This window comes from Acomys russatus, chromosome 26, assembly GCF_903995435.1.
Source record: "Acomys russatus chromosome 26, mAcoRus1.1, whole genome shotgun sequence".
In the NCBI taxonomy this organism is placed as follows: domain Eukaryota; kingdom Metazoa; phylum Chordata; class Mammalia; order Rodentia; family Muridae; genus Acomys; species Acomys russatus.
The window spans coordinates 24759982-24784449 of NC_067162.1; the positions used below are offsets into that span (position 1 = coordinate 24759982).

At 38.3% G+C, this 24468-nt stretch overlaps 1 protein-coding gene across 3 annotated transcripts in view; it reads right to left on the minus strand.

Moving 5' to 3' along the window:
* The window catches only part of Cdh8 (cadherin 8), a 394887-nt gene that overhangs the window by 243688 nt on the left and 126731 nt on the right, over nucleotides 1–24468 (minus strand). For all 3 annotated transcript variants that reach the window (XM_051168537.1, XM_051168536.1, XM_051168535.1), the window contains exon 3: nucleotides 9578–9872. In XM_051168537.1, the coding sequence (XP_051024494.1) occupies nucleotides 9578–9872 (295 nt within the window). The remainder of the gene's footprint in view (nucleotides 1–9577; nucleotides 9873–24468) is intronic.

Sequence of the window (24468 nt, forward strand, 5' to 3'; positions counted from 1 at the left end):
TTTTCACCCTGTCCTAAGGTTTTGGAACTACAGCTGTTACTGGCATTCACATCAGGTACACCAGCTGGGTATCTTTTGAAACTGTTTATTTCAATCCTCGTGATTTTCTGCCCATGTTTTCCTAAAGAATTTCAATTTTGTTCATCCCTCTGAATCAAAGCTGGCAAAAAAAAAAAAAAAAAAAAAAAAGTATAATCAGATCCATCAAGATCTGTTTTCCCCTTTCTCACTTTGCATCTTTCCTTTAGAAAACAATGCTGCCAAGTTCTTTAAAAATATTGCTCAGAGAGAGAGAACGAGATCACAAGAGTAAGCTACAAACTCAGGAATGTAAAAAAATGTGTCAAGCTTATAACAGTCAGGACAGAGCATCCTTTGATTGTTTAAACATATGTAACATGTAATGTTGGGGTTCTTTTTTGTAAAAAATAGAATTTGAAAATTGGTATTTCTGATTGTTAATTTGGGCATATTCTTTATTTGGGGCTACAATATATTCTGATCAATGAAAGAATAACAATCTAATCCATGCAAGCTGCTGTCAGTATAATTTGCAATTCACTACTTAGAAATGGCAAAGTTCTCTATTTAGCTGCATGCTAGTCTAACATGTGGCCTTGCATAGAAACAGAATGTATTCTCATGAGATGTGTTTTTCATTTGTTGAGTAAAGTTGCTGTACTATTGCAGATTATTTTTAAAGCAATTAATTCTATGATCATATAAATGTCTGTGTCTCAATAAGAATATATAATATGAAATTATAAAACTATGTTAACATTTAAAGACAAAAATAAACAATATAAGCCCTACTTAAATTCAGAAGTTTTCAAATACATTAAACTTTTTGCATTGAACCGATTTTTGTACTCAGTACTTTTTTTGTGTATAAAGTGACCTATATTTCTTCCTTCCTCTCTTAATTTCTTTCTTCCTTTCTTAATTTCTTTCTTTCTTTCTTTCAAGATCAAAAGGCAACAGAGGATCAGGTTGTTTGATGTGAGATTGTATCTTCTAGTAAGCATACTTTTAAGACAGGTTTTAAAGATATATATATATATGTGTGTGTATATATATTATATAATATATATTAATATTAAAACAAATACAGGTACTGTTACATGCTCCTTGATTCCATTCCTATCTTCTGACTCAATGGTTCAATATAGACTATTGTATTTGGCTGGCAGCACACAAGTCTGTATTACATCCTTTGAAGATGGGGAGGTAAAGGAGGACTTCCAGAGGTGACGCACAGTGGAAATTGGGTAGTAAAAATAGAAAAAGGAAGTACTATGTCTAATTAGTTAGGAATGATATGATTAGAAACACCCTCATGATTTTCAAAGAATGTGGGTTTGTTATGGCTGAAGATACTAAAAACAAGAAAAGGAACTCTTGTGTTCCTTTGAGGTTGAAATGAAAGAGATAAACTTATGTTGTCCAATGGACATAATTTGTATTAGCTCTCAAGAGCTCCCATTTTAAATTAGCCTAAATTTGATTTCTTTTTAAAAACCAGAATATTTTATACAGTTTTACCTAGTTCCAGAATCTGAAATCATAGTGTTCATAGACCTATGTTGCTCTGGCAGGACACACTATGTCCTTTCTAGTGACTTCTTAGCTTCTGATAATACAACTCATGGTTCTGCGTCTACCAGTATGTGGCTATCCCTTAGTCCACATGCACACATAGCTTTTTATATAATGATATAGATAGTTGTAGTTCTATGCAACCAAACAGAGTATGGACTGAACTTATCTAATTATATGCACAAATAACTTCTCCCCAAATAAATTCACTTTCTAAACTTCTGAGTGGGCAAGTACACAGAAGATTTTTAGGAATACAATTCAACCCTGTACAGATAGATGAGAAAACTGTGTGTGTGTGTGTGTGTGTGTCTGTGTCTGTGTCCTGTGACTATGTAAGCATATAAAATGAATGCTTCAGATCCTCATTGTTTAGGAAGTTTTGGGAACAAAGACTCCCTAACAACAATTAATAACACTATGATCTGGATGTTGACATTTGATTTATTTTGACATTGGATTTCTTTGAATCAATGTTTAAATCTATGACTGAACTAAATCCACAGTGATTCTCAGAAAATGTTCTTGGTCAATAACATTAAAAAACTGTGAAAAGAAAAACGAAGATCAGCTTCTGGATTATACCATTTTCTTGCTGAATGAAATCTGTGCATCTCAGTAAGTACTTTATATAGTTGTAATGACTTATTACACAAAACACAAATCTATATCTCCAAACTAGCTGGAGGAAGTAAACTGGAAGAAATAATGTTCTTTCTTCTGTAAAGTGTCATAGAATGGCAGGACTGAAAAAATGTCTTGTTGCATTTCTCATGCTAATAATTAATTCAGCCTTGAAATTTACTGATGTTAAAATTTAGTGTTCATAGTTTGATGAGAAATAAGATATTTATGAAGGCTCAAAGTATCAAGAACATAGACAAAAAAGAATAGATTTTCATGTGAGACACACAGCATGTACATACTGAGCAGAGTGATCAAAGTCATTGTCACCAATAATAGACTAAATAGAGCACCTCACACGAGTCAGGGTAGCCTTATCTTGGAAAGTATTGTCAAAAGGCACAGTCTGAATTCAACCAAGGAAATAGCTGACAAAGTTTCAGAATTGCTATGAAATGTTTTCTGTAGTTCTGAAGTACAAAGACCATTGAAGGGAAAAGAATACTGCATAAAACTTATAGAATAATGAGGTCTCATCCTTGTTTACTCTGAGAGAGGCTCTCTTTACCTCAGAGGTGGGGCACTCTGAGAGAGGCCTCTGCATCAAACAGGAATAGGATGTTAATATTCCATCCTTGAACTTGAGGGTGGCGCTGTGCTACTGTACACTGACATCTATATGATGTGGTTTTTACTCAGAGGATGGGGAGACAGGACACCAGAACCTTGTTATCTGGTCATTCAGCAAAGATGTTTGGATGATACTTAAACCCTTGACCATAAAACGTAATCCAGTTGCTTAAAATTAAATATAACAATAATTACAAATAAATGTATGTGTTTTTATGAGTGTCCCTTTAAAAGAAGATGCGAGTCTTGAGCATTTGGATTTTTTCTAAAGATCTATAGTGTTAATCCTGAGACAAGACAAATAACTGGATAAACACAAAGAAACATTTTTTTTTTCCAAGAAGAAAATATCTGAATAACTTTGTAGTTTTAACATTTCCTTTTTCTTTACACTTAGCCGCTCTTCGATTTCATATAATGTCCTCATTTTTCCCTACCTCTTACATGGGAAGACCGTGGAAATACATGGGTTACAACTTTTAAAAAAAGACATGTTTCATCAGTCATTTTCCAAACTTTTCCTAAGATTTCAGTGGACATTTTTTTTTTTTGGTGGAAGCGTATTCTTCTTCTGTCCTCACCCCCCAGCAGAAACAGAGTGCACTCAAGCCATTTTCTTTTGTCTTTGTATCTAATACATTAGCAGTTCTTTAGCCCCTGCCATTCACAACAGGAGTCTTATGTCTACTGTTATTTGAATTCCTGTGTGATGTATTAGTCTTACATTTTTAAAGTATTTACATTTCTATCTTGGTAACTGTAATATCTCACCCAAACTTTTTTTTTTTTTTTGCAACTTTTCTGTCACATCTTCAATTTAATTTGCAAAGTATGCTGACCTCAAAAGCTCTCTCACCTTAGAAGAACATTAACTATGCTAAATATGCAGCATAATCTTTGCTCGCATATAAACAAAATTCTCTAGAGATATTATCGGAGATCAGTGGAGCATGATGGGTAAACCCATGGGAGGTAGCGCCAGATGTTTAAACTTCAATACAAGCTTTTTATTTTAATATTTGGCTTTACATTAGCAATTGTTTTCCTGTTTTCTGATTAAAACTAATAAAAACTAGTGAAATTTATCATCTTTGGGCTAAAATCACAGCAGTATTGCAGAAATTAGAAACATTTAACACACAATATTCTGGTGTAACTTTTCAATGCATATTTTTCACTGTTAGGATAGTACTTGGCTGTATGAAAATGGAACAGAAAGTGAGTGTTAATCAGTGATTCTTGCCCGGTGGATCTTGACCCTTTGCGGGGGGGAGGGGGTTCAAATGCCTATTTCACAGGGCTTGCATATAAAATATCCTGGATATTAGATATTTACATTATGAACATAACACCAGCAAAATTGTGGGTATGAAGTAGCAAGGAAAACAATTTTATGTTTTACAGTTGTGATAACCTAAGTGTGAGGAACTGTGTTAAATGGTTGTAGTCTTAGGAAGATTAAGGACACTGTTAAGTATTCAGAATGGACAACAATGAAACAAATTATTGTCCAAATTCTACCTACTGTCATAGCCCTTTAGCACACGTTGGCTACCATGTGGTTTTAAACAAAATAAGTTCCTTCTAACATGTAAGTGCATAGAATAATTGTCAGTGGACAAGTTTTCATTGACCATGGTATTTACTATGCGCTCAACAATTTATTGAATAATACTGTTACAAGAAAATCACAATAGCTTTTTTAAAAAAAATTTTTTTTATTGCACATCAGTTCTATTGTAGGCCACACAGTTAACACTTTGATAATTGAAATTCTACAGCCATACTTCTAACTAGTGTTTCCAATACACACTAGGCAGATAAAATGGCCCTAAGATGGGAGCTTTGTCACTCTCACAACTGGAAGCAAGATTTAGAACTTACTAAATTAAAAAACAGTTTATAAAGTAAATAGATAGTTTATTGCACCTCAATCCAGATTTAGACTAACATTTACTGTTAAAATTCCTCCCTCAATACACAATTACACTAAGGTTTATACTGACTTTTTGAAGTTATAAAAGTAGGCAAATCTTAACTTAAAAAGTAACTTCTGATTTTACTGTTAAAATAAGACAGACACGTATGTCTTTAAACAACTTTGCTATAGAAGCAAATTATCATCAATTCTGAGATTCTCTGTAGAATATTTAAAAAAAAAAAACCATGTCTCTAGCTTCCAGGAAAGCTATCTCTAAATTAATTTGGCTGCTATTTAGGCAAAAATACATGTGTGTTTTGTCTTGACAGCCTGTCAACTGGCGGGCAATGCTCAAACATCACATTTATTTCAGTTTAATATTGGTAAATTTCTCAATTAGAATTTCATTTTTCATTTTCTGAACAATGAAATCCCTCGGTTCTTCCTGGCATTCCTTAGGGTATACAGGTGCAGTGTTGGCAGTTTTGCAGTAGCAACAGAAGAAACCAAAAGAAAAAAAGAAGTAAGGGAGGAAATACTATGAGAGAGGTCTGTGGTAGTTGGGAGAGAAAGAGGATAGTAGCTGACCTTCATCCTGATACTCACCTTCAGGAGACATGAAGGGACTAGTTCACCCTTCACAATAAAATAGCATAGCTGCCTATGCTTACATTAACCAGAGAAGCCAGCATCAAAAAAACAAAAGCAAAAAACAAAAAACAAAAACAAAAAAACAGAAAAACAGACATCCACTGCTTAAAGTCAGTACATATAGGACAGTACAAAAGTAAGGTGAGGAATGCATTAATAAAATAATTTATCAACATCAAAACACACAATGATAATACACCCATTCTCTTCAAGCAGTCCTTTACCTTGTATTTAAGCATGGGGGACATTAATCGATCATCATAGCTATGAAAAATAGGCCATATTTACCTATCAAATTTCACAATCAGTCCCTGAATAAAGAGTGAAATTGGACCTCAAATAGGCACCATGTGGATTTTGGAATACATCCTACATATTAAGGATTTAATCATGTATGTGTATGCAGACAGTAAGTATATATATGCATATGTATGCTCTTAAATTTCTCCCTTCAGCAAAAAAAAAAAAAAAAAAAAAAAAAAACCAACAACCCTAAAGAATGTGTGCACACATACACATGACAATCTGTAATGAATAAACATTTTATAGATGAAAATAACTTTGGCATTTGTGTACCTATCTAGACTTTTCTTTTCCAGCATATGTATCAGGCATGTGACTTACATGCACAGAAAAGGCATCCTCTGATACAATTATAGTCATCAGATATACCTTTAGCCTTATGGGAAAGAAAGTAGCATGGAACAGTCTCAGTTTCCGGGTTCACCTTTTATTTGTAAGTAAGCATCTCTTTGTTGACAGAAGGTGCTGGCTGGTGATCTTATTTTTAGAAACTGTCTTACTAAACTCTAAATAAAAAGACAAATTGGGTAAGTTCCTTGGCCTAAAGGAGTAGACTAAACAAGATGTAAAAGAAAAGGAAAACTCTCATAGCATTGCTTACTTCCTGCTTGTACTCCAGAATTTAAAAGCTGCGCAAAGAGAGAGATGCTCCTGCTTGTTTGAGCACTTCATTTTTACTGTGGTGCTGATGGAGGAGAGGAGCATTACAGCTAGGGATTCATAAAAGTCTCTCCTAGAAAATGTGTCATTTTGGTCATCTACAGAGCAACCATTCAGATTTGATGAGCAGAAAAAATAAATAAAAATAGAATTCCTCTCACAAGAAGCAGATAAAATGGAATCTTGGTGGGAGAAATATACGGGTAAGATATGATGAACTGAAATCAGTTCTGATTTGCTGCTGAAATAGGTGTTTCTACCCAAGTTTTATTATAGGCTGGTAGGGAACAGGAGATCAAATGAAAATAAAGCCATCGAAAACTCCCTGGCTAAGAGCTTTCACCGTTTTATTCAACCTAAAAAAAAACCCTCACATGAACTCTGGTGCCCATGATTTGATCACTGCACCTTAGCAGAGAGGCCCTGTGGGACCACAGAGGAAGGGGGATGCAGGCTATCCAGATGAGACCGGATAGCCTGTGGTCAGAAAGTGGGGGAGGGGGGAGGACCCCACCTGTCCAAGGGCTAGGGGAGGGGAATAGAATGGAAAGGGAGGGCATGTGGGAAGAGAAAGATAAGAGCGACGGGATAACAATCAAGATGTAATGTAAATAAATTCCAATAAAATATGTACAGAAACTTTAAAAAACTGTGGAATATATGGAAGATTCTTTCCTATTGTAAAAGCAGATATTGCTTAACAAGGTTAAAATATTCAAGTACACTATTAGGCAGGTTACTGTGTCAGTCCATTGGCACACACTGGGGTCTGCTCTGGAAGGGCGCGATATAAGAGTAAAGTGAGAGTATCGATTAAAATTGCACTATAGAATGTCCAGTACTAAGTGGAGAATATGTACTATATGCCTCCTATGAAGGTGTAAGATCATTGCAGAAGAGAGATCAGAAATATTTTAAAAGTCAGCAGTGGTTGATTGTGACAAAGACATAGCGCTTTCTGGACACAGCAGAGTAGCATGTATGAACTCGCAGTCGTAACACAGTGCACAGTACCTGTGCAAGGCTAAATTCCACCAAATCACAGCATGAGGAGGGAGAGAGGGACGAAGCATGACCCCTACATGAGGACACATTGGTATTTCTTGACTGCCGGGAGAGGGAGGGTTGGTTTTCTTTGAATGTATATCCTTGCATAAGTCAACAACGTTCAAGTAAAAGACCATAGATCCATGAATATTTGAACAGCACACTTTGGTCTTGATGAGGGAAAGAAAAAAATACAACAAAAACAAAAAAATGCAAGGTTAGTTGGTAATGGAAGAGGTGAATTCAGGGTGTGGGGGAGAAGGACGGTGACTATTATCAGACATGTGGTACAAAATTCTCACACAGTAAATAAAAGAAATTAGACAATTTTATAGTCAGCCATGGCTATAAAGGAATGAGGAGCTGCAAACTTTGAAAGAGAAGGAAAAAGACTGACCAATCGCTTTCAGGTTTTGTATGAGGTTTCAGTGTGCATTGCGACTTAGAAAGTGGTAGAAATATGAATCAGAAAAAAATATAAAGAAAAGCCATGATAATGTTGATGTTTAATATTGTGTTTGGTTTCTTTGGGACTTCCAGGTGAAATCATACAGAAACATGTGAGCTTGTAGGCTGTGGCTTAAGCAGGCAAATAAAGCAGTGTGTGTGGTTTTATGCTAGTCATACAGAGCAAGTAGCTGAAGACCTGGACTGACCAATGAGCAATTCTCGACATGATGGAAGTAAAAAGAGAAGAAAGGAAGAGAAACAAGAATAAGGGGAGAAAGAGAAAGGGGAGGAAAATGAGGAGAAAAGGGATGATGAAGAGGAGATAGACAAAGATAAAGAGAGGGAGAAAAGGGAATAGAAACAGGTACAGAAAAGAAATAAGAAGAAAAAAATACCCAAGGAATAAAACCATAGGAATAAGCGACCAAAAAAGAGTAAGTGACCAAATGTAGAAGGGGCAGATGAAACTGATCAGACTGAACAACTAAAGCAACTACAGTGACAAGATCACGTGGGTTAGGTAAGGAATATTGTGATATAGCTGATAGTGAGCACCACATACATCTTCGAAGCTCACCATCTTTGTGTTGACACTTTCCAGATATAACTTTCTTCAAGATGTTCATATCTATGCCATGTTCCTGAGATATAGAATCTGGAAGCAGGATTCGTGATAAGGCATTTCTCTGGCTGAAGGTTTAATGCCAAATTGAAGGGGTTTGAAATGATGAATTCCACTCTCACTTATTCTTTTGTTTGTTTCATATATATATATATATATATATATATATATATATATATACACACACACATATATATACATATTTTTTTCATGCTTGTCACTTTTATGTGTGTCTAGTTTATCTCACCTTGTGGTTACCATTTCCTCTCATACAATTCGAAACGAACTAAGTTCCTTTTTGCATGGGCAAAAATGACTTTTGTGATGCTGCACTTGGAATTTTGTGTCCTTCCCCCTGACCTGTCAGAGAAGAGGGAGATTGATATTTTGGAGATGCTCTATGAAAGTTTGAGTTAAAGAATAGACAATCAGATGTACAGGAGGAGGCATCACACGCTCGTGTTCTGGAAAGCATATTGCTTTGTTTTGTATGTAATAAGTGCATCAGTGATTCAGACAAGGTAGGACTAAGTGACTGCTGGTAGCAATGCCTTGTAGAAACCATGCAGTTAAGGTAAATTGGCCATGAAAAGAGGAATTCATTGGTAAAAGAGACCGTATAATCCACCATAGACTCTGCCACTCACTCAAGCCAGTGTCTGACTGACTCTAGCCCTAAATGCTTCTTTGCACTCATCTGCATGTGAATAAACACAAACAAATAATTAAACATGAACCAAATATCAATAGGATTAGCTTGGCATGTTGGAACAAATCTTGACAAATCTGTCTCAGTAACCATACTTGTTTATGACAGGAATACAAATTTAGCCCATTGAATACTGCAGCGTAAGGCGCGATATTTTAATAAAACCTCTCCTCTGTCAGTTTTTATCACTATGGGACTAAAGCTATTGAGCTGTGGAACTTATGCCAAGAAAGGGGATTTGGAAATGCAAATGAGAGATAAGAAGGAAATAAATATATTTTATTCGACAACATACCATCTCTGATGCCTGCAGCTATTTGAAAGACTACCCTTAGCAAGTCAGTGAAATTAGAAGCATACATACCCAAAATGGACATCTCGGGAACAGTGGCGTGATAAGGTCCATTGAGAAACTCAGGTGCATTGTCGTTGATGTCTTGAACTTTAATAATAAATTCAGAAGGAGGCTCAAGAGGTTTGTTTGTCTCCCAGTCCACTGCCTGAGCCGTTAAGGTATACTCAGCCTTTTCCTCTCGGTCGAGTCTTTTTATAGCATGGATATCTCCCGTTATATCGTTTATTTGAAAGATTGTCCCAGCTCCATCTCCTGATAGGATATACTTGATTTTTTTGCTTCCAGGATCCAGGTCTGTGTGTAACTGAAATGAAAAGTGGCAGTAGTTAGTTATGGAGATAGGTAAATTATCTTCTGAGTTATATAACTGACTCTTGCTTTTGTATCAGATTGGTTATTTTTTTACACTACTTCTTTCAGTCTCTGCTAAACAAGTAGCAAATACAGTAAATAGTATATACAAATAAGCAAATAGTATATACAGTTGCATGCATAGCATGTTACTATAAAACAAAATGAACTTCATCTAGACCGGCTTTTATAAAGTGCTCAAACTTGCTTAAACTCTAATGGATCCAAAATGATGAGAGAGTCTACCAAGCACAAAATATGTTTTGACATTTTGGCATACATACACAATTTCTCTGTCTCTCTGTCTCTGTCTGTCTCTGCTCTCTGTCTCTCTGTCTCTCTCTGTCTCTGTCTCTGTCTCTCTCTCTCTCTCTCTTTCTCTCACATACACACACACACACACAGTGTTATTACTACTGCTTTTTTATGAAAAATAACAAGACAATAACCATTAGTTAGTTTTAATGTAAACATCTCCTTAAATTTTATTTTAAAGTGAGTTATTTAGTATACAATGCTAAAACCAGGGGACTGGAGAGATGGCTCAGAGGTTAAGAGCACTGGCTGTTCTTCCAAAGGTCCTGAGTTCAATTCTCAGCAGCCACGTGGTGGCTCACAACCCACTATAATGATCTGGTGCCCTCTACTGGTGCATCATACAGCCAGAACACTGTATGCATAATAAACAAATAAATCTTTAAAAAAAAGATTACGGACTTAATGCCCTGTGAGCATATACAGGGGAGGAGGTTCTCCCTCAGACACAGTCATAGGGGAGGGGAGTTAGGGGAAAGTGGGAGGGAGGGAGGAATGGGAAAATACAAGGGATGGGATAACTACTGAGATGTAGTATGAATGAATTAATAATAAAAAAAGAAGATTGTGGAAGGAATGTGACTTAGCCCAAGGTGAGAGCAATCTTGGCGAGCTTTGCCCCTATAAAAAAAGGTGACTTAGTCCCTGGTGAAAGCAGTCTACCTGGGCTTTTTTTTTTTTTTGAGACACCATGGATACCCCACTGTGATAAACATTGTACTGGACTGAGAGGAGCCATCCTGAGTCCTGAATTAAGAAAAAGATCTGGAGACTCCAGCCGGGCTATTGTATTGCAAATCGACCCTCAATGGGAGGAGAGAACCAGAGATACCAGGAGTGGTGGACCAACTGAAGAAGGGAACAGGGAAATTATATAGTTAGGATCTCTCATTTCTTTCTTTAATTTTCAAGAATATTTACAGTCCGGGAAATCATTCTTACGTCATAGGAATATTAATAATGATAGGATATAGTAGCACATTCTCAAACAAAACAATGGAACTTCATGGAAAACGTCAACTGTTCAGCAAGAATTCAGATGACATCATCAAGCGCTGACTGAACAAAGTTTGCAGTGTTTCGATATGAAGCAAGGCCTTGGCCTGACAGACATAGGTAGGTGTCAGGAAAGCAAAATTACAGACCTGTTTACTCCTACTATGTTGCCTGCCCCAGCCTTGATATGATGGTCTGTACCTAGCCATATGGCATCTTGTTATGCAATTCAGTTGATATCCTTGGGAGGCCTACTGTCTTCTGGAGGGAAATGGAGGAAGAGTGGATCTGGGTGAGAAGGGATGGGGAGAGGAGGCTAAGGAAGAACGGGAGGCTGCAGTCAGGATGTGTGTACTGTATCAGAGAAGATTAAATTAAAGAAAAACATACTTATAGTTTCTTCACAAGAGGGATTAGGAATGTTCTGATATGTAGTCCTCCCCCCCCCCCGCCACCCCATGAAAACTATGTAGATTCCTGCTTTAGAACATAACGAATGTATTTTTTTTTAATGCCTATTATTTCCGGCCTATGGAGATGGCTCAGCAGTTAAGAACTATCTGGTAGAGGACCACAGTTCAACTCGGAGCATCCACCTGGCAGATCACAACAACCCATAACTCCAGTTCCAGGGAATCTGATGCCCACTTTTCACCTCCAAGGGTACCACGCATGAAGGATGTTCACATACACACACACAGGCAAACAGTCATACACAAAATATAAAAAACAAATGAATCTAAATGAATGCACATTATTTTCAAATCTTAGTCTGTAAATTATGTAACCAGTGCTGCAAAATAATGCCTAAATGCATATATTTTTGTTTAACTCGCTTATTTTCTGCCAGTGGATTCCTAACTTTTTTGAACCTAGACGTACAAAGTATTTGTTCCTTTAAAAAGGAGGCATGTTGTGGAAAGAAACTCCTCTGGATTCAAAAGGCATTGTGTTCTCCTGGGATTCCTTTTATTTGAATAGCCTCTATCACTTTCTTCTCAAATTTGAATTTTATTTAGCGCTTCAATAAATGAAAAGAAAAGATTATGAAAAAGACATAAAATAGCAACAAAGAGCCGAAATGCACTGAGATCTTATGCTTTACCTTTGAATATTTTTTAAAAGTTGAAGCATAAGATTACATCAAATATTTATTGAATCTCAAAGTGTATCCCTTTCATTTATTGTATTAAATTTATGAACAAGAACAAATATTGAAACGCCACTTTATCTTAATGAATATGAGATTATAATTCATTAATGTGATATTAATCCTAATTTATGATCATTTTAATTTATGTGCATTTTAACATTTCCATTAGCATTTTTATTAAAAAAAGAACATTTGAATAATATATCATTCATACAGGCTTACATTCAAAAATAAGCCATTCTGGAAACAAGGAGAATACTCATTGTGTCACTCTTGTCCACATTTTTTAAATTAACAAATAAACCATACAAATTGAACTTTATTGTTATTTATGGTACTAATTATTTTAGCACTGTCTTCATCCCAATACCAATAGCATCTGATTAACAAATTGTATTATGATGTCAGGTTTTATAATCATTTGTATTTAAGAATAAGAAAAAAAGAGGTAAAGTGCATAGTTTGTCTTTTTTTCTTTTTCTAAGAATAAACACTGTAGTAAGATCAGGTCTTTTAAACTATTCTGTGGAGATTAACATATTTCACTGATTTTCAGTTATTCTAGGGACATAATGACTAATCTGCATAACTGGTTTTAGAACCTGAGATAGTGTATCAATCTAAAAAGTGTTTAAAGATAAAAGTGGCCATATTAAATATGAAATAGCTGAAGCCGTTTTTATTATATAAGCTCTTCAACTTTCTACAACTATTCAGTAATCCTGGCATAAGTCTGTTTGCAACACAAATGCCAATAACTTGGGCCAGTGGAATGGCTCAGGCAGGTAAAGACACTTGCCATAAAGCCTGGGAACTTGAATTCAACCCCAGGAAACAGCATGGTGGTAGAAAGTATCTCCTGTGACTTACACACGTGACCAGTAGGACACAGATGAAGGACACACAGGCACACATACGCAGGCACACAAATCTTTATTTTTTGGTTGTGAGCCTAGCCTTTAATGGCTAAGCCTACTCTCCAGCTCTACACAAATATTTATATGTGTAAAAAAAAAAAAAAAAGTAACTTGTACTCATTACATTCTTTGAAATACTAAAGAAAATATTATATGCATTATGGTCTAGTGAGCATAGACACCCCTGAGAAGAAATCTCAGGGAGAGGTTGACCTTACTAGATTGGCCTGACCACAAGCCAGCAAGCAGCATGACTGCAAGTTTTCTGCTTCAAGACCCATGAGTCCCTACCCTGATATCCCTCCACAGTGGCCTATAATCTGGACATTTAAGCCAAATAGGTCCCATCCTCCTCTAACTTGGTTTTGGTCATGGTATCTGTCACAGGAACAAAACTTGAAACTAGAACAGATGTTGGGACCAGGGGAGTAGATGTTACTGTGATGATCTTGTCCATGTTGTTTCCAGAAGACTGTGGAACACTCTGTGTAAGGCCACTAAGTGTGCAGATCTTATTGAGTTGTTCTAGTAGGAACTTGGGAGGTATGAATGTGACGGGAAATGTGGACTGCGGAGGGCTGAACTGTGACAATTTAGAGGGAGGCAAGTGCTCTACTGGGTCTGGACTAGGGGCCATAATCAGCTGGTGCTAAGGACTCAGCAGGGGTTCATAGAGTGGTACAGCAGAAATGGAACCTGTGCTTCACTGGACATCATAATGCTCAACAGGCAGTGGCTGAAAAGTCAGCTGTGTTTTATTTCCTTTTCTGTGTGAGATTTGGCATCTTCACTTGGACCTCCCTTGGCTACTTTGGGTCTGTGGATTATCCTGTACTTCATGGCTAATAGCCACCTATAAATGAATAAATACTCTGTGTGTCTTTCTGGGTCTGAGTTGCCTTACTCAGGATGATTTGTTTCTAGTTCCATTCATTTTCCTGCAAATTGCATGATGTCCTTGTTTATCACACCTGCATAGTATTCCATTCGGTTGAGGGACATTTAGGTTGTTTCCAGTTTCTGGCTATTAAAAACAAAGCTGCTATGAACATAGTTGAAGATAGTTGGTTTTGTGGTATGGTGGAGCATTTTTGGATATATGCATAGGAATGATATAGCAAGGTCTTGAGGAGGTAGTTCTATTAATAAGAGATTAGCACTGAATGGGTGGCACCATCTTGGGGAAACAAGAAAGAATTTCCTTAGGATCAGTACATAGGTCAGGCTGTGTCTCCAGCTAGCAAGTGGATATGGCTATGTGTAAGAGTCCCCACATGGACCTCATTTGGAAAATGCGAGATCAAGAAGGTCATGCAAAGCATGTAAAACCCAACATTCTGTGGCAGGGTTGGAACCCCTATGGAGAGCCCAGAGAAATATACTGGTGAAGGTGTAGCCTCATTTTTAATGGAGACAGCAGGATATTGAAGATGCCAGAACTATAAGGTGTCTGTCAAGGATAGTGACAGGTTCCATTCCCACCGGCCTAAGTATGTAAGAGAACTATGGGTGCTGATGATGGAAAAGCTGGCATAGTGAGTGGGTCTGCCTAAACAGAGGTGGGAAACAATACAGCAAGTGATTCCAAGATGTTATACACCGAGCTGCAGAACTTAGATTTACATTTCTACATTTTAGTTTTGTTTGCATTTGATTGCTTTTATAAACCAGGTCTTCCCCTTTGGAAAAAGAAATATGCAACATTTTTTTTTATAAGAGCTCATACTTAAAACACACTTTGGACATTATAAAGAGACCTTGGACTTTTAAAAATACTAGATTTTTTAAAAGGCTAATGGATTTTTAAAGGTTGGGTTGTGTTTTATATTAGGACATTAAAATGAGGCATTTTCTTCTCTCCTTCTCTCTCTCACACACAGGCACATACACTAGGTGAGAAATTTGACATTATAACAAAAGAATTTTGGGTGTACAACAAAAAATGATTGGTAGAAAAAGCTGGAGCATGTAGAACCCCAAGTCTGGCCCTAATGGTCATGGCAAACCACAGTTACAAGCTACTGTTTTTGCTGTTCTTTCCCACATGTCTGTTAGATCCAGCACGTTTAATGCAACAGTTCTCTCCATTACTCATCCCACTGACATGAGCCCGTGATGCTAAAGCCATCCTGAGTGTACTAAATGTTCACAGTTGGGAGTAATCTGGACATGTCAATGTTTCCTTTCTCGGGAGTTGCTTCTGCTAACTGGAGCAGAAAAAGGGCCACATGAAAATCAGGCTTGATGGGTAAGACTCTATGGGCTTGCACATCGAGTCTTGCCATGGAATGGTACAAGAAAGCGCTATCCTTTCACTTTGTAAGTATGCAGAACACACCCTGTGTGCTTCCTTGTATTATCTTAGAGGTGGAGGTAATAGACGTTGTCTCTGCTTCCAATCTCAATTGATTTTTGGAGATAAATGAATATAAGAACGGGAGGAGACATGTAATGATAACTATTGTTCTTGTAATTATGTCATTAGGGTTTGAACAAAATGTTTGCACCGTTGCATATTGGTTTCCAGATGGTGATGCCATTTGGGAAAACTCTGGAAACTTTAGGGGAAGGATCTAGTTGGAGGAAGTAGGTCACTGTTAGCATGCATTTGCTAAGCATGGAGGACTTGGCATAATTTTCAAAGGTATGCTCACAGGCTACCAGACATCCATCACCATTAGTTTCTGACCAAGTGTATGGCCAATAAACCATGGCTAAAATCTTCAAAAGCATGAGTCAAAACAAAGTTTGCATCCCTTAAGTGATTATGTCAAGCATTGTGTCACAGCAATGCAAAGAGAGCTAATACATATAGATCAAGTGTTTCCTGTATGGTAAGCACTTTGCCCACACATGGCCTTTGCAACCAACCTGAGGACATTCCTCCATTGGCTAGAGATGGACAAATTGTCCAATACGCAGAGGGGGAACATCACATTGTTTTGCACCGAGTCTTCAATTTCAGGATCATGCCAGGGCTGTTCATGATGGAGCTGGATGATGAGACTGACATCATTGCACTCTCATCGTCTTCCGTGCGTTTACATCACACTTCCCAATTAAAACACAAGTTTATACTGTAAGAATCGTGGGAAGATGCATTTGCATTTTATTCTCCTTTGTGTTCTCTTTACCTAGTAATGCCCTGGTTGTGCTGTGGGAAGCTCAATAAAAATGTCTGGAATTCAGTAAATGTAAAAGAAGGAGAAGAACAGAACAGCTCCCATGTTGTTTTAAAAACAGTGGTATAAGCTTCCCCTTGGTTGGTGCGGTGGCCCAGTGGCACACAGAGGAAGGGGTACCAGGCTATCCAGATGAGACCTGATATGCTGTGGCCATATGGTGGGGGAGGAGGTCCCCTTCTGTAAGAGCTATAAGGGAGGGGAATTGGGCAGAAGAAGGAAGGAGGGTGGGAATGGGAAGATACAAGGGATAACATCCAGCATGTAATCTGAATGCATTATAGTAAATTAAAATAAAAGAAACAGTAATATAAAGAAGGAAGCAAGAGAATTTGGGCAAGTTAGATCCAGGGAATTAAATGTTCTCTGTGGTGAGCATGAGCAATTGGGCATCCCCAAGTGTGTATTCAAATTCCAATGCTAATGTAGTAACTAAGATAGATGAGTTAATGGCAGAGTAAGTGGGTAACTAGAGAGCACTGGGTAATGAGCATGTTAGCAGAAGAGTGACAAATGCCAATTATCCTATACTTGGCCATTGCCATTCACAGAATCAGAATAAGAACATAAATTATTCTTGTGATTGTACATATTTATTGTACAATAATCTCCCCTCCTCTCTCATAGGATTCTCTATGACCCTAATTTAATTCAAGACATAAAACCTAGAGTAAACCCTTTTCTGTTAGTACTAATTTAGGACAAAATTTCATTACAGTTCCCAGACAGAATTACCTCAGGAAATTCTGACTCAACTTCTACTCAAATGAGAAGAAGGCATAGATTGACTGTATACAGCTAAAATCACATCCTTAGCTAAAAATCATTTATCCCTGACATCACAACTTAGTTTGAAATTCTGTTCAATCCAAATGGGCACCATAGAAATGTGTCTCTGATTCACTTTTTTCTTCTCAGAAAATATCTAAGTTGCAGGGAGAAAGTCAGCATCTGTTAGACTCTTAGGGTTTCACAGGGGTTTACTGGCAGCAGACATCACTGCCATTTATGGATCCTAGTTTTTTTTTTTTTTTTTTTTTTTTTCTTTTTAATATATTTTATTAATTTATTCATATTACATCTCAATTGTTATCCCATCCTTTGTATCCTCTCATTCCTCCCTCCCTCCTGCTATCCCCCTACTCCCTTCCCCTATGACTGTGACTGAGGAGGACCTCCTCCCCCTGTATATGCTCATAGGGTATCCAGTCTCTTCTTGGTAGCCTGCTATCCTTCCTCTGAGTGCTACCAGGCCTCCCCATCCAGGGGACATGGTCAAATATGGGGCAGAGTTCGTGTGAAAGTCAATCCCCACTCTCCACTCAACTGTGGAAAATGTCCTGTCCATTGGCTAGATCTGGGTAGGGGTTTGAAGTTTACTGCATGTATTGGACATGTCCCATCATAGAAAACATAGTCCTCTGTTCTTACTGGGGTAGATACTTATTCTGGTTGGATTTGCCTTTTCTGCCTGTAAAATTTCTTCCAGAACTGTGACCTGTGGTCTTCAGAACACTACCATCACGGTACTTCACACAGTGTTGCTTCTAACCAAGGAACTCGCTCCATGGTCAAAGCGCAGCCATGAGGTCCTTCTTACTAAATTCTCTCATTTTACCCTGTTCCCCGTCAGCCTGAAGCAGCTAGTGTGGCAAAACAGTGGGATGGTCCTTTAAAGACACAATTCAAGTGTAACCCGGGTAGCAATAACCTGGAACACTGAAGCAGGGATCGTAGAAGGCTATATGTTCACTGAACCAGCATCAGATGTATGGCCGCTTCTCCTATATCCACAATTCACTCATTCGGGAATCAAGGCTTAGAAATGGTAGGGGTCCTGCTCAAACTATGGCACAAGCCAAGGATCCTAGTTTTATATGAATGTTATCTGATAAAAATGTAACTAGTTTGGCACTCTGGAATCAAATTACATGATAGATAATCTTCTCAGGATCTGGCATAGTGGCTACTCTGTAGAAATTGGGCTATGATCTATCTACTCATCAGTGAATAAATTAATAATCCAACAACTACAGTCATTCCTTATTGAGATGGTAACAGCCAGTTGGACACAATATGTTTTTGGCCTGAATATTTGAGATGATAAGAATGCTAAACTTCGCTCTAGAATAGACACATACATAGAAGGATATGAGCATGACAATGTGGATCAGGGGGAAAAAATTAAAAGGAACAAAAGAGCTCTTTTCATGTTTTAGACTGTTTTCCTAAAATCTCCAGAATTAGTATCAATATTTGCTTATTGTAACTTCTGATTTAGTCCTTTTATGCTCAACAGACCATCTTCTGAATGATGCTAGACCAGCATAAAGTTCAGCATTCTAATGAAGCCAAGAAATTAATCAATGTTTATAGCCTTATAAATAAAGGATGGCTGATGCTTCAGAGTTAAGTAAAGCATCCTGTGATGTTGACAGGCAGAGCAAAAGAGAGAAGATGCCATGCTGGAGAGTATACTGCAGAAAATCCACTTGTTGAAATGTTCTACTACTACTACTACTACATAAAAGTAAAAAAGGCAAATTACTTTTCATTTAGTCACTCAATGGTTAACAATTTTGGAAATTAAATTATATAATAAAGCAATATGCTAGTCATAAAACAACCCTAAGATTCTGGCAAAGAACAACTTAGGGTCACATAACTATTCCTCAAATCACAAAGTGTGAGGAAATGTAAGTTTACTGAAATCAAGATAATTCTCGAAACATTTGTAAATTAACCAAGTTACCCTTGATTTTGTCCTATGAACTGAATGTGTGAAGAAGAAATGCTTCTTAACTCAAAAAAAAAAAAAAAAAAAAAAAACACCACAGTGTCTATCCTGTGTCCTTTGATGCTGTGAAAACTACTTTGACAAAAAAATCAAGCTCATGAAACACTCTATACTGAAGTGGAAAATGTATCTGCATCAGGAAAACAAAGTAATGCACACACAGGCTTGTGAGTAGTTTCTATTAGGCAATGTGTAGCAGTCTGATGACTCAGGCACATATACTTGGCATTCTGTTTCATCTTTCAGTGTTCCAAAAATTTTTGACCAGGCCATAGGGACTGGTGCCCACAGAAATGGAAAATTAAAAATAAGTTCATGTGAACAGATATTTTGTACTGCATACAGCTGAGAATACAGCCAGAAAAGGAAGTCACTGCTTTTGCTATTCTTAAATAGCAAATTTCACAAAGTCAGGTCTTATATATGTGTTATTTCCACTATAACCAACAGTAAGCATGGTGTCTGGTATATACTCAGAAGTGATGATCACCAGTAGAAAGCATAGCCTAATTTCCTACAACTTGTTTTATATATGAAGACTCAGCTTTTGCTACTAGCTTGCTTTTCTCAAGTTCAAACAATTAATACATGACTGATATAACCCAGTCAGGCACATTCAAAATCATACACATTTTAGTAACTTCTTATAAAGACCTTCAGGAAAGGATAATTGGTTAACATGGAGTAAAAGAATGCATAAATAGAAACTTGGCAGTGGGGCTGGAGATATAGGACAATTAGTAGAGTATGTGTCTTGCATGCACATTGGCCTGGGTTTCAACTCCTGTACCGAAATATTTTCAATGGAAACAATGAAACAAAACAAAACAAAAACCTTTAGGAACAATGGAGAGGTTGCCGTGGTTTGGAAGTAGAGGAGAAATACAGACAGACAAACAGATGAACAGACAGAAAGACAGATGGAAATATCACACAATCTGTGGAACAATTTAGCCTGTAAATGTTCTGAAACCGGATAGACATTGAAATAAAAACAGTGTAGTAAGTACAACAGAATGATAAAAGAATGGAACTACTAAAACTGGGGTTCATGAAGCAAATCTGCTCCCATCTTGCTTCTGGACCGCAACTTTTCAGATTTACAAACATAGGGTATCAAGTCTATAGCAAGCCCGTTGTTCTTTATTAAAATCCAATAAGATTCCCAGGCCTCTCTCTCTCTCTCTCTCTCTCTCTCTCTCTCTCTCTCTCTCTCTCTCTCTCTCTCTCTCTCTCTGTCTCCTTCCCTCCCTCACACTTTCTTTCCTTCCTTCCCTTCCTCCCTCCCTCTCTCCCTCCCTCCCTCCCTCCCTCTATCTTAATCTCTCTTTTGCCCTCTCTCTGTTTTATCTTCTTCTTTCATTCTGACTTTCTATCCTCCATTGCAGAAGGTAAAATAAATAGGAGTACCCTGAGGCAAAACCATATTAACAGAGTCTACAGAATGATTGAGTTAATACAATGGCCCAATAGTTTTATAGACTAAGAACAACACGCAAGCAAAGCCAAAACATTCACACTCATAGAATTCAGATAGAGGAAAGTGGAAGGATTCATTCTGTAATAATAATAAATAACTTGTTGATTTTATTAAAGCATATTTAAAATTACACCAGGAATGTTTAAATTCTATGTTCTCAGTAATCCTCTTTTCTTGTATATATTACTAAATGATAGTATTATATATAATATTTAACAAGGAAATCATAAAAATTAAACTACTTCTTTTCAGTTTAAGCAATTATTGGATTTACTAAATAATCACAACATTAAAATCCTTGTACTCCATCTGTGGCCAAAATATATGTTTTCTTTTAGTAGCCCTTAAGAGAAATGTGGACATAAATCGCTACTCATCATTTGTGCCTCTTACAAGTAGTATCTACTTAGCCATTTTTATGGTCAGGATCCAGGCATCTTGTGGCCAAGGCTGTGTGGTGCTATGACCAGTGCAATGGAGGACACCAATGTTTTGATACATGGTTTTCTTTCTATATGCTGATAGCAGCCTGGATTTAATAGATATCCCTTCTTACAAAATTAATACAATTAAAAGCCAATATGTTTATCTAACACAAGAAAAGATTTAGAGTTCAGATTATGAGTTCTAGAATAATAAATAAGGGGACACCAAGATGGCAGCGAGCAGTGTGGACCATGTTTAGAAGCCCCAGTAAACAATTCAGGGAATTGCACGGAATACTTAACCGGGAACACCAATCTCTCCACCTCACTATAGCGAAAGTACTCTACAGTTCGAAAGGAACAAAATACAGAAAACCTGCGTTACCCCTGAACACGGGAGGATGTTCTCGGACCATAGCAGCAGAGGCGGCAGCTGAGGTTGGCAGCTGGGAACCCTGCGGCAGAGATGATTGGCGTGGTGACTGGTGGGAATTGCTGCAGGAGAGGGGACTCAGGGCAAGATTTGGGCCCCATGACCCAGGCTCAACTCGGCGCTCGGCTTGTGTCCTGAGACCCAAACTGGACTCCATGTGCAGTTCAGCCCCTTAGACACTAGCTGAGCTGGGTGTACGGTTTGGGCACTGAGACTTTACTTGAGCTTGGCCTATGCTTTGGGCCCAGAGACCCTAGCTGAATTCGGCGTGTGGTTTGGGCCCAGAGAAACTAGCTGGACTTGGTGAGCAGTGTGGGCCCAGAGACTCTGGCTGTGCTCGGCGCGCAGTCGAGGCCCTGAAACTCTAGCTAAATTCGGCGAGCAGTGTGCGGTTTGGGCCCAAGACACTGGTTGGACTCAGCGCTAATTGGACTAAGTGTTTGCATTAGGCCCCAGCACCCATTTGCGTCCAGAGATGGGAACTGGAACAACGCTCAGATTCGGTCCATAGACGCTAACTGGACTCAGTGTGTGTGTGCGGTTTGGGCCCCGTGACACTCACCTGGACTCTGCGAGTAGTCTGTGTCCCGAAATGGTACCGGTAACCACAGACCAGCGGAGCGTCAGAGCTCCGGGACTAAAGAAATCTCAGGGAGACAGGGAGTAGAGTGGCAATCAGAACCCCTCCGTCTGACCTGCTTCAGTCCCCGGAGAGCTCCGGTGCTACAAGGGAACCCAGAAGGCTGTGGACACTTTGGCTTGATGCAGCGTACATTCTGAGACCCAGGAAAATTACAGGACCCACAGTACTGGGGAGCTGGGGATCACTGGCTGTGCGAGATGCAAACTACAGAGCTGACCTCCTGTCACCCAGACCAGTGAAGCATCAGAGCTTCTGGCCAGAAAATGGGTGAATATATACTCATACTCCTTCAAATGAATTGAACTAGAAATGATCATAATGAGTGAGTTAACCCAGAAATAGAAAGACTCACATGGTATATAGCCACTTATATCTGGACTCTAGCTCTAGGGGTATGTCCCATGAAATGAAAGTCTTCACTAACCAGGAAAGTGGGACAGATGGGAAGACTTCCTATTGGGACTCTAGGTGAGAGAAGCAAGGGAGAATGGGGAAATAGAAGGATCCAGAGGGTCCTACAAACCTACAAGAAGAATATTATGATGGGCATATCTAGGCCACTATAAATAAAATATAGTCCTGCTCAAACTATGGCACCAGCCACGAACAACATGGGCAGTAAACTTCGATCCTCTAACCAGATCTAGTCAATGGACAGGACATTCTCCACAGTTGAGTGGAGAGTGGGGTCTGACTTTCACACGAACTCTGGTGACCCATATTTAACCCCGTCCTCCTGGAGGGGGAGGCCTGCTGGCGCTCAGAGGAAGGATAACAGGTGACCAAGAAGAGACTTGATACCCTATGAGGATATACAGGGGGAGGAAGTCCCCCTCAGTCACAGTCATAGTGGAGGAGAGTAAGGGAGAAATGGGAGGGAGGGAGGAATGGGAAGATACAAGGGATGGGGGATAAAAATTTAGATGTAATATGAATAAATTAATAAAATATATTTTAATAAGAGTATAATAAATAACAGAACTAGGCAGAACCAAACTATTGGATAGGAAGGAATTTACTTAACCTTTTCAATAGTCAGTCCCTTTATTTGCAAAATGCCTTGATAATAATACTTACCCTTTAAAGTTTCTATAATGATTAAAATGGAGCAATATATAATGTGATAAAGTTGTAATATGTTCCAAGATCAAAGAAACTCTAATGAAAATACAGAGAGCTAATATTTATTAAAAGGACGTGAAGGTGACAGAAATTCCACAAGAAGACCCACAGAACCAAATAATCAGGGCACAGAGGGGCTTGTGGAGACTTAAGCACTAACTAAGGACCATGCATGGTCTGGACCTAGTCCCCTTACATAGATATCGCTAATGGGCAGCTCAGGCTTCATGTGGGTCCTCTAGTAAGGGGGGCAGAAGCTGTCTCTGACGTGGACTATGTTGCCTGCTTTTTTGTCACTTCTCCTGGTGGAACTGCCTTCCCAGGCTGAAGGGGAGAAGGACATGACACACTCAGTGATGAGCTATGGTCGGTGGGTGGGTAAGAGGACTTCCTTTTCTGAGGAATAGGGGAGGGCTTGTGGAAGACCAGGGGCAGATGTAGAACTACAAGGAAGGAAGGGGCTACAAGTGGAATATAAAATGAATACATAAATTAATAATAAAACATTAAAAATGTAATGATTTTTCTGCCTAACGTGGACATTAAATCCAAGAAAAGTACAATAGCAAACATGAAATTTAAAGATACAACACACAGAATCTTAATCACGGTAAAATTAAGAATATAAATTTTTAAATTTTTATTTAAGTAATTTATTCAGATTACATCTAAATTGTTATCCCCTCACTTGTATCTTCCCATTCCCCCTCCCTCCCTCCCACTTTCATGCTATTCCCCTCCCATAGGTCTATGACCGAGAGGGACCTCCTCCCCCACTATATGGTCATAGGCTACCAAGTCTCATCTTGGTAGCCTGCTTATTCTTCCTCTGAATGTCTCCAGGTCTCCCAACCAAGGAAAGGTGGTCCAATAGGGGGTACCAGTGTTCATGTCTGAGTCAGTCCCTGCTCTCCACACAATTGTGGAGAATGTGCTGTCCATTGGCCAGATCTGGATAAGAGTTCTAGGTTTACTGCATGCATTATGCTTGGTTGGTATAGTAGTTTGAGAGGAACCAGCTGGGTCCAGATCCACCAGCCTTAATGGTCAATCTTCTTGTAGGTTTGTAGGATCCTTTGGATCCTT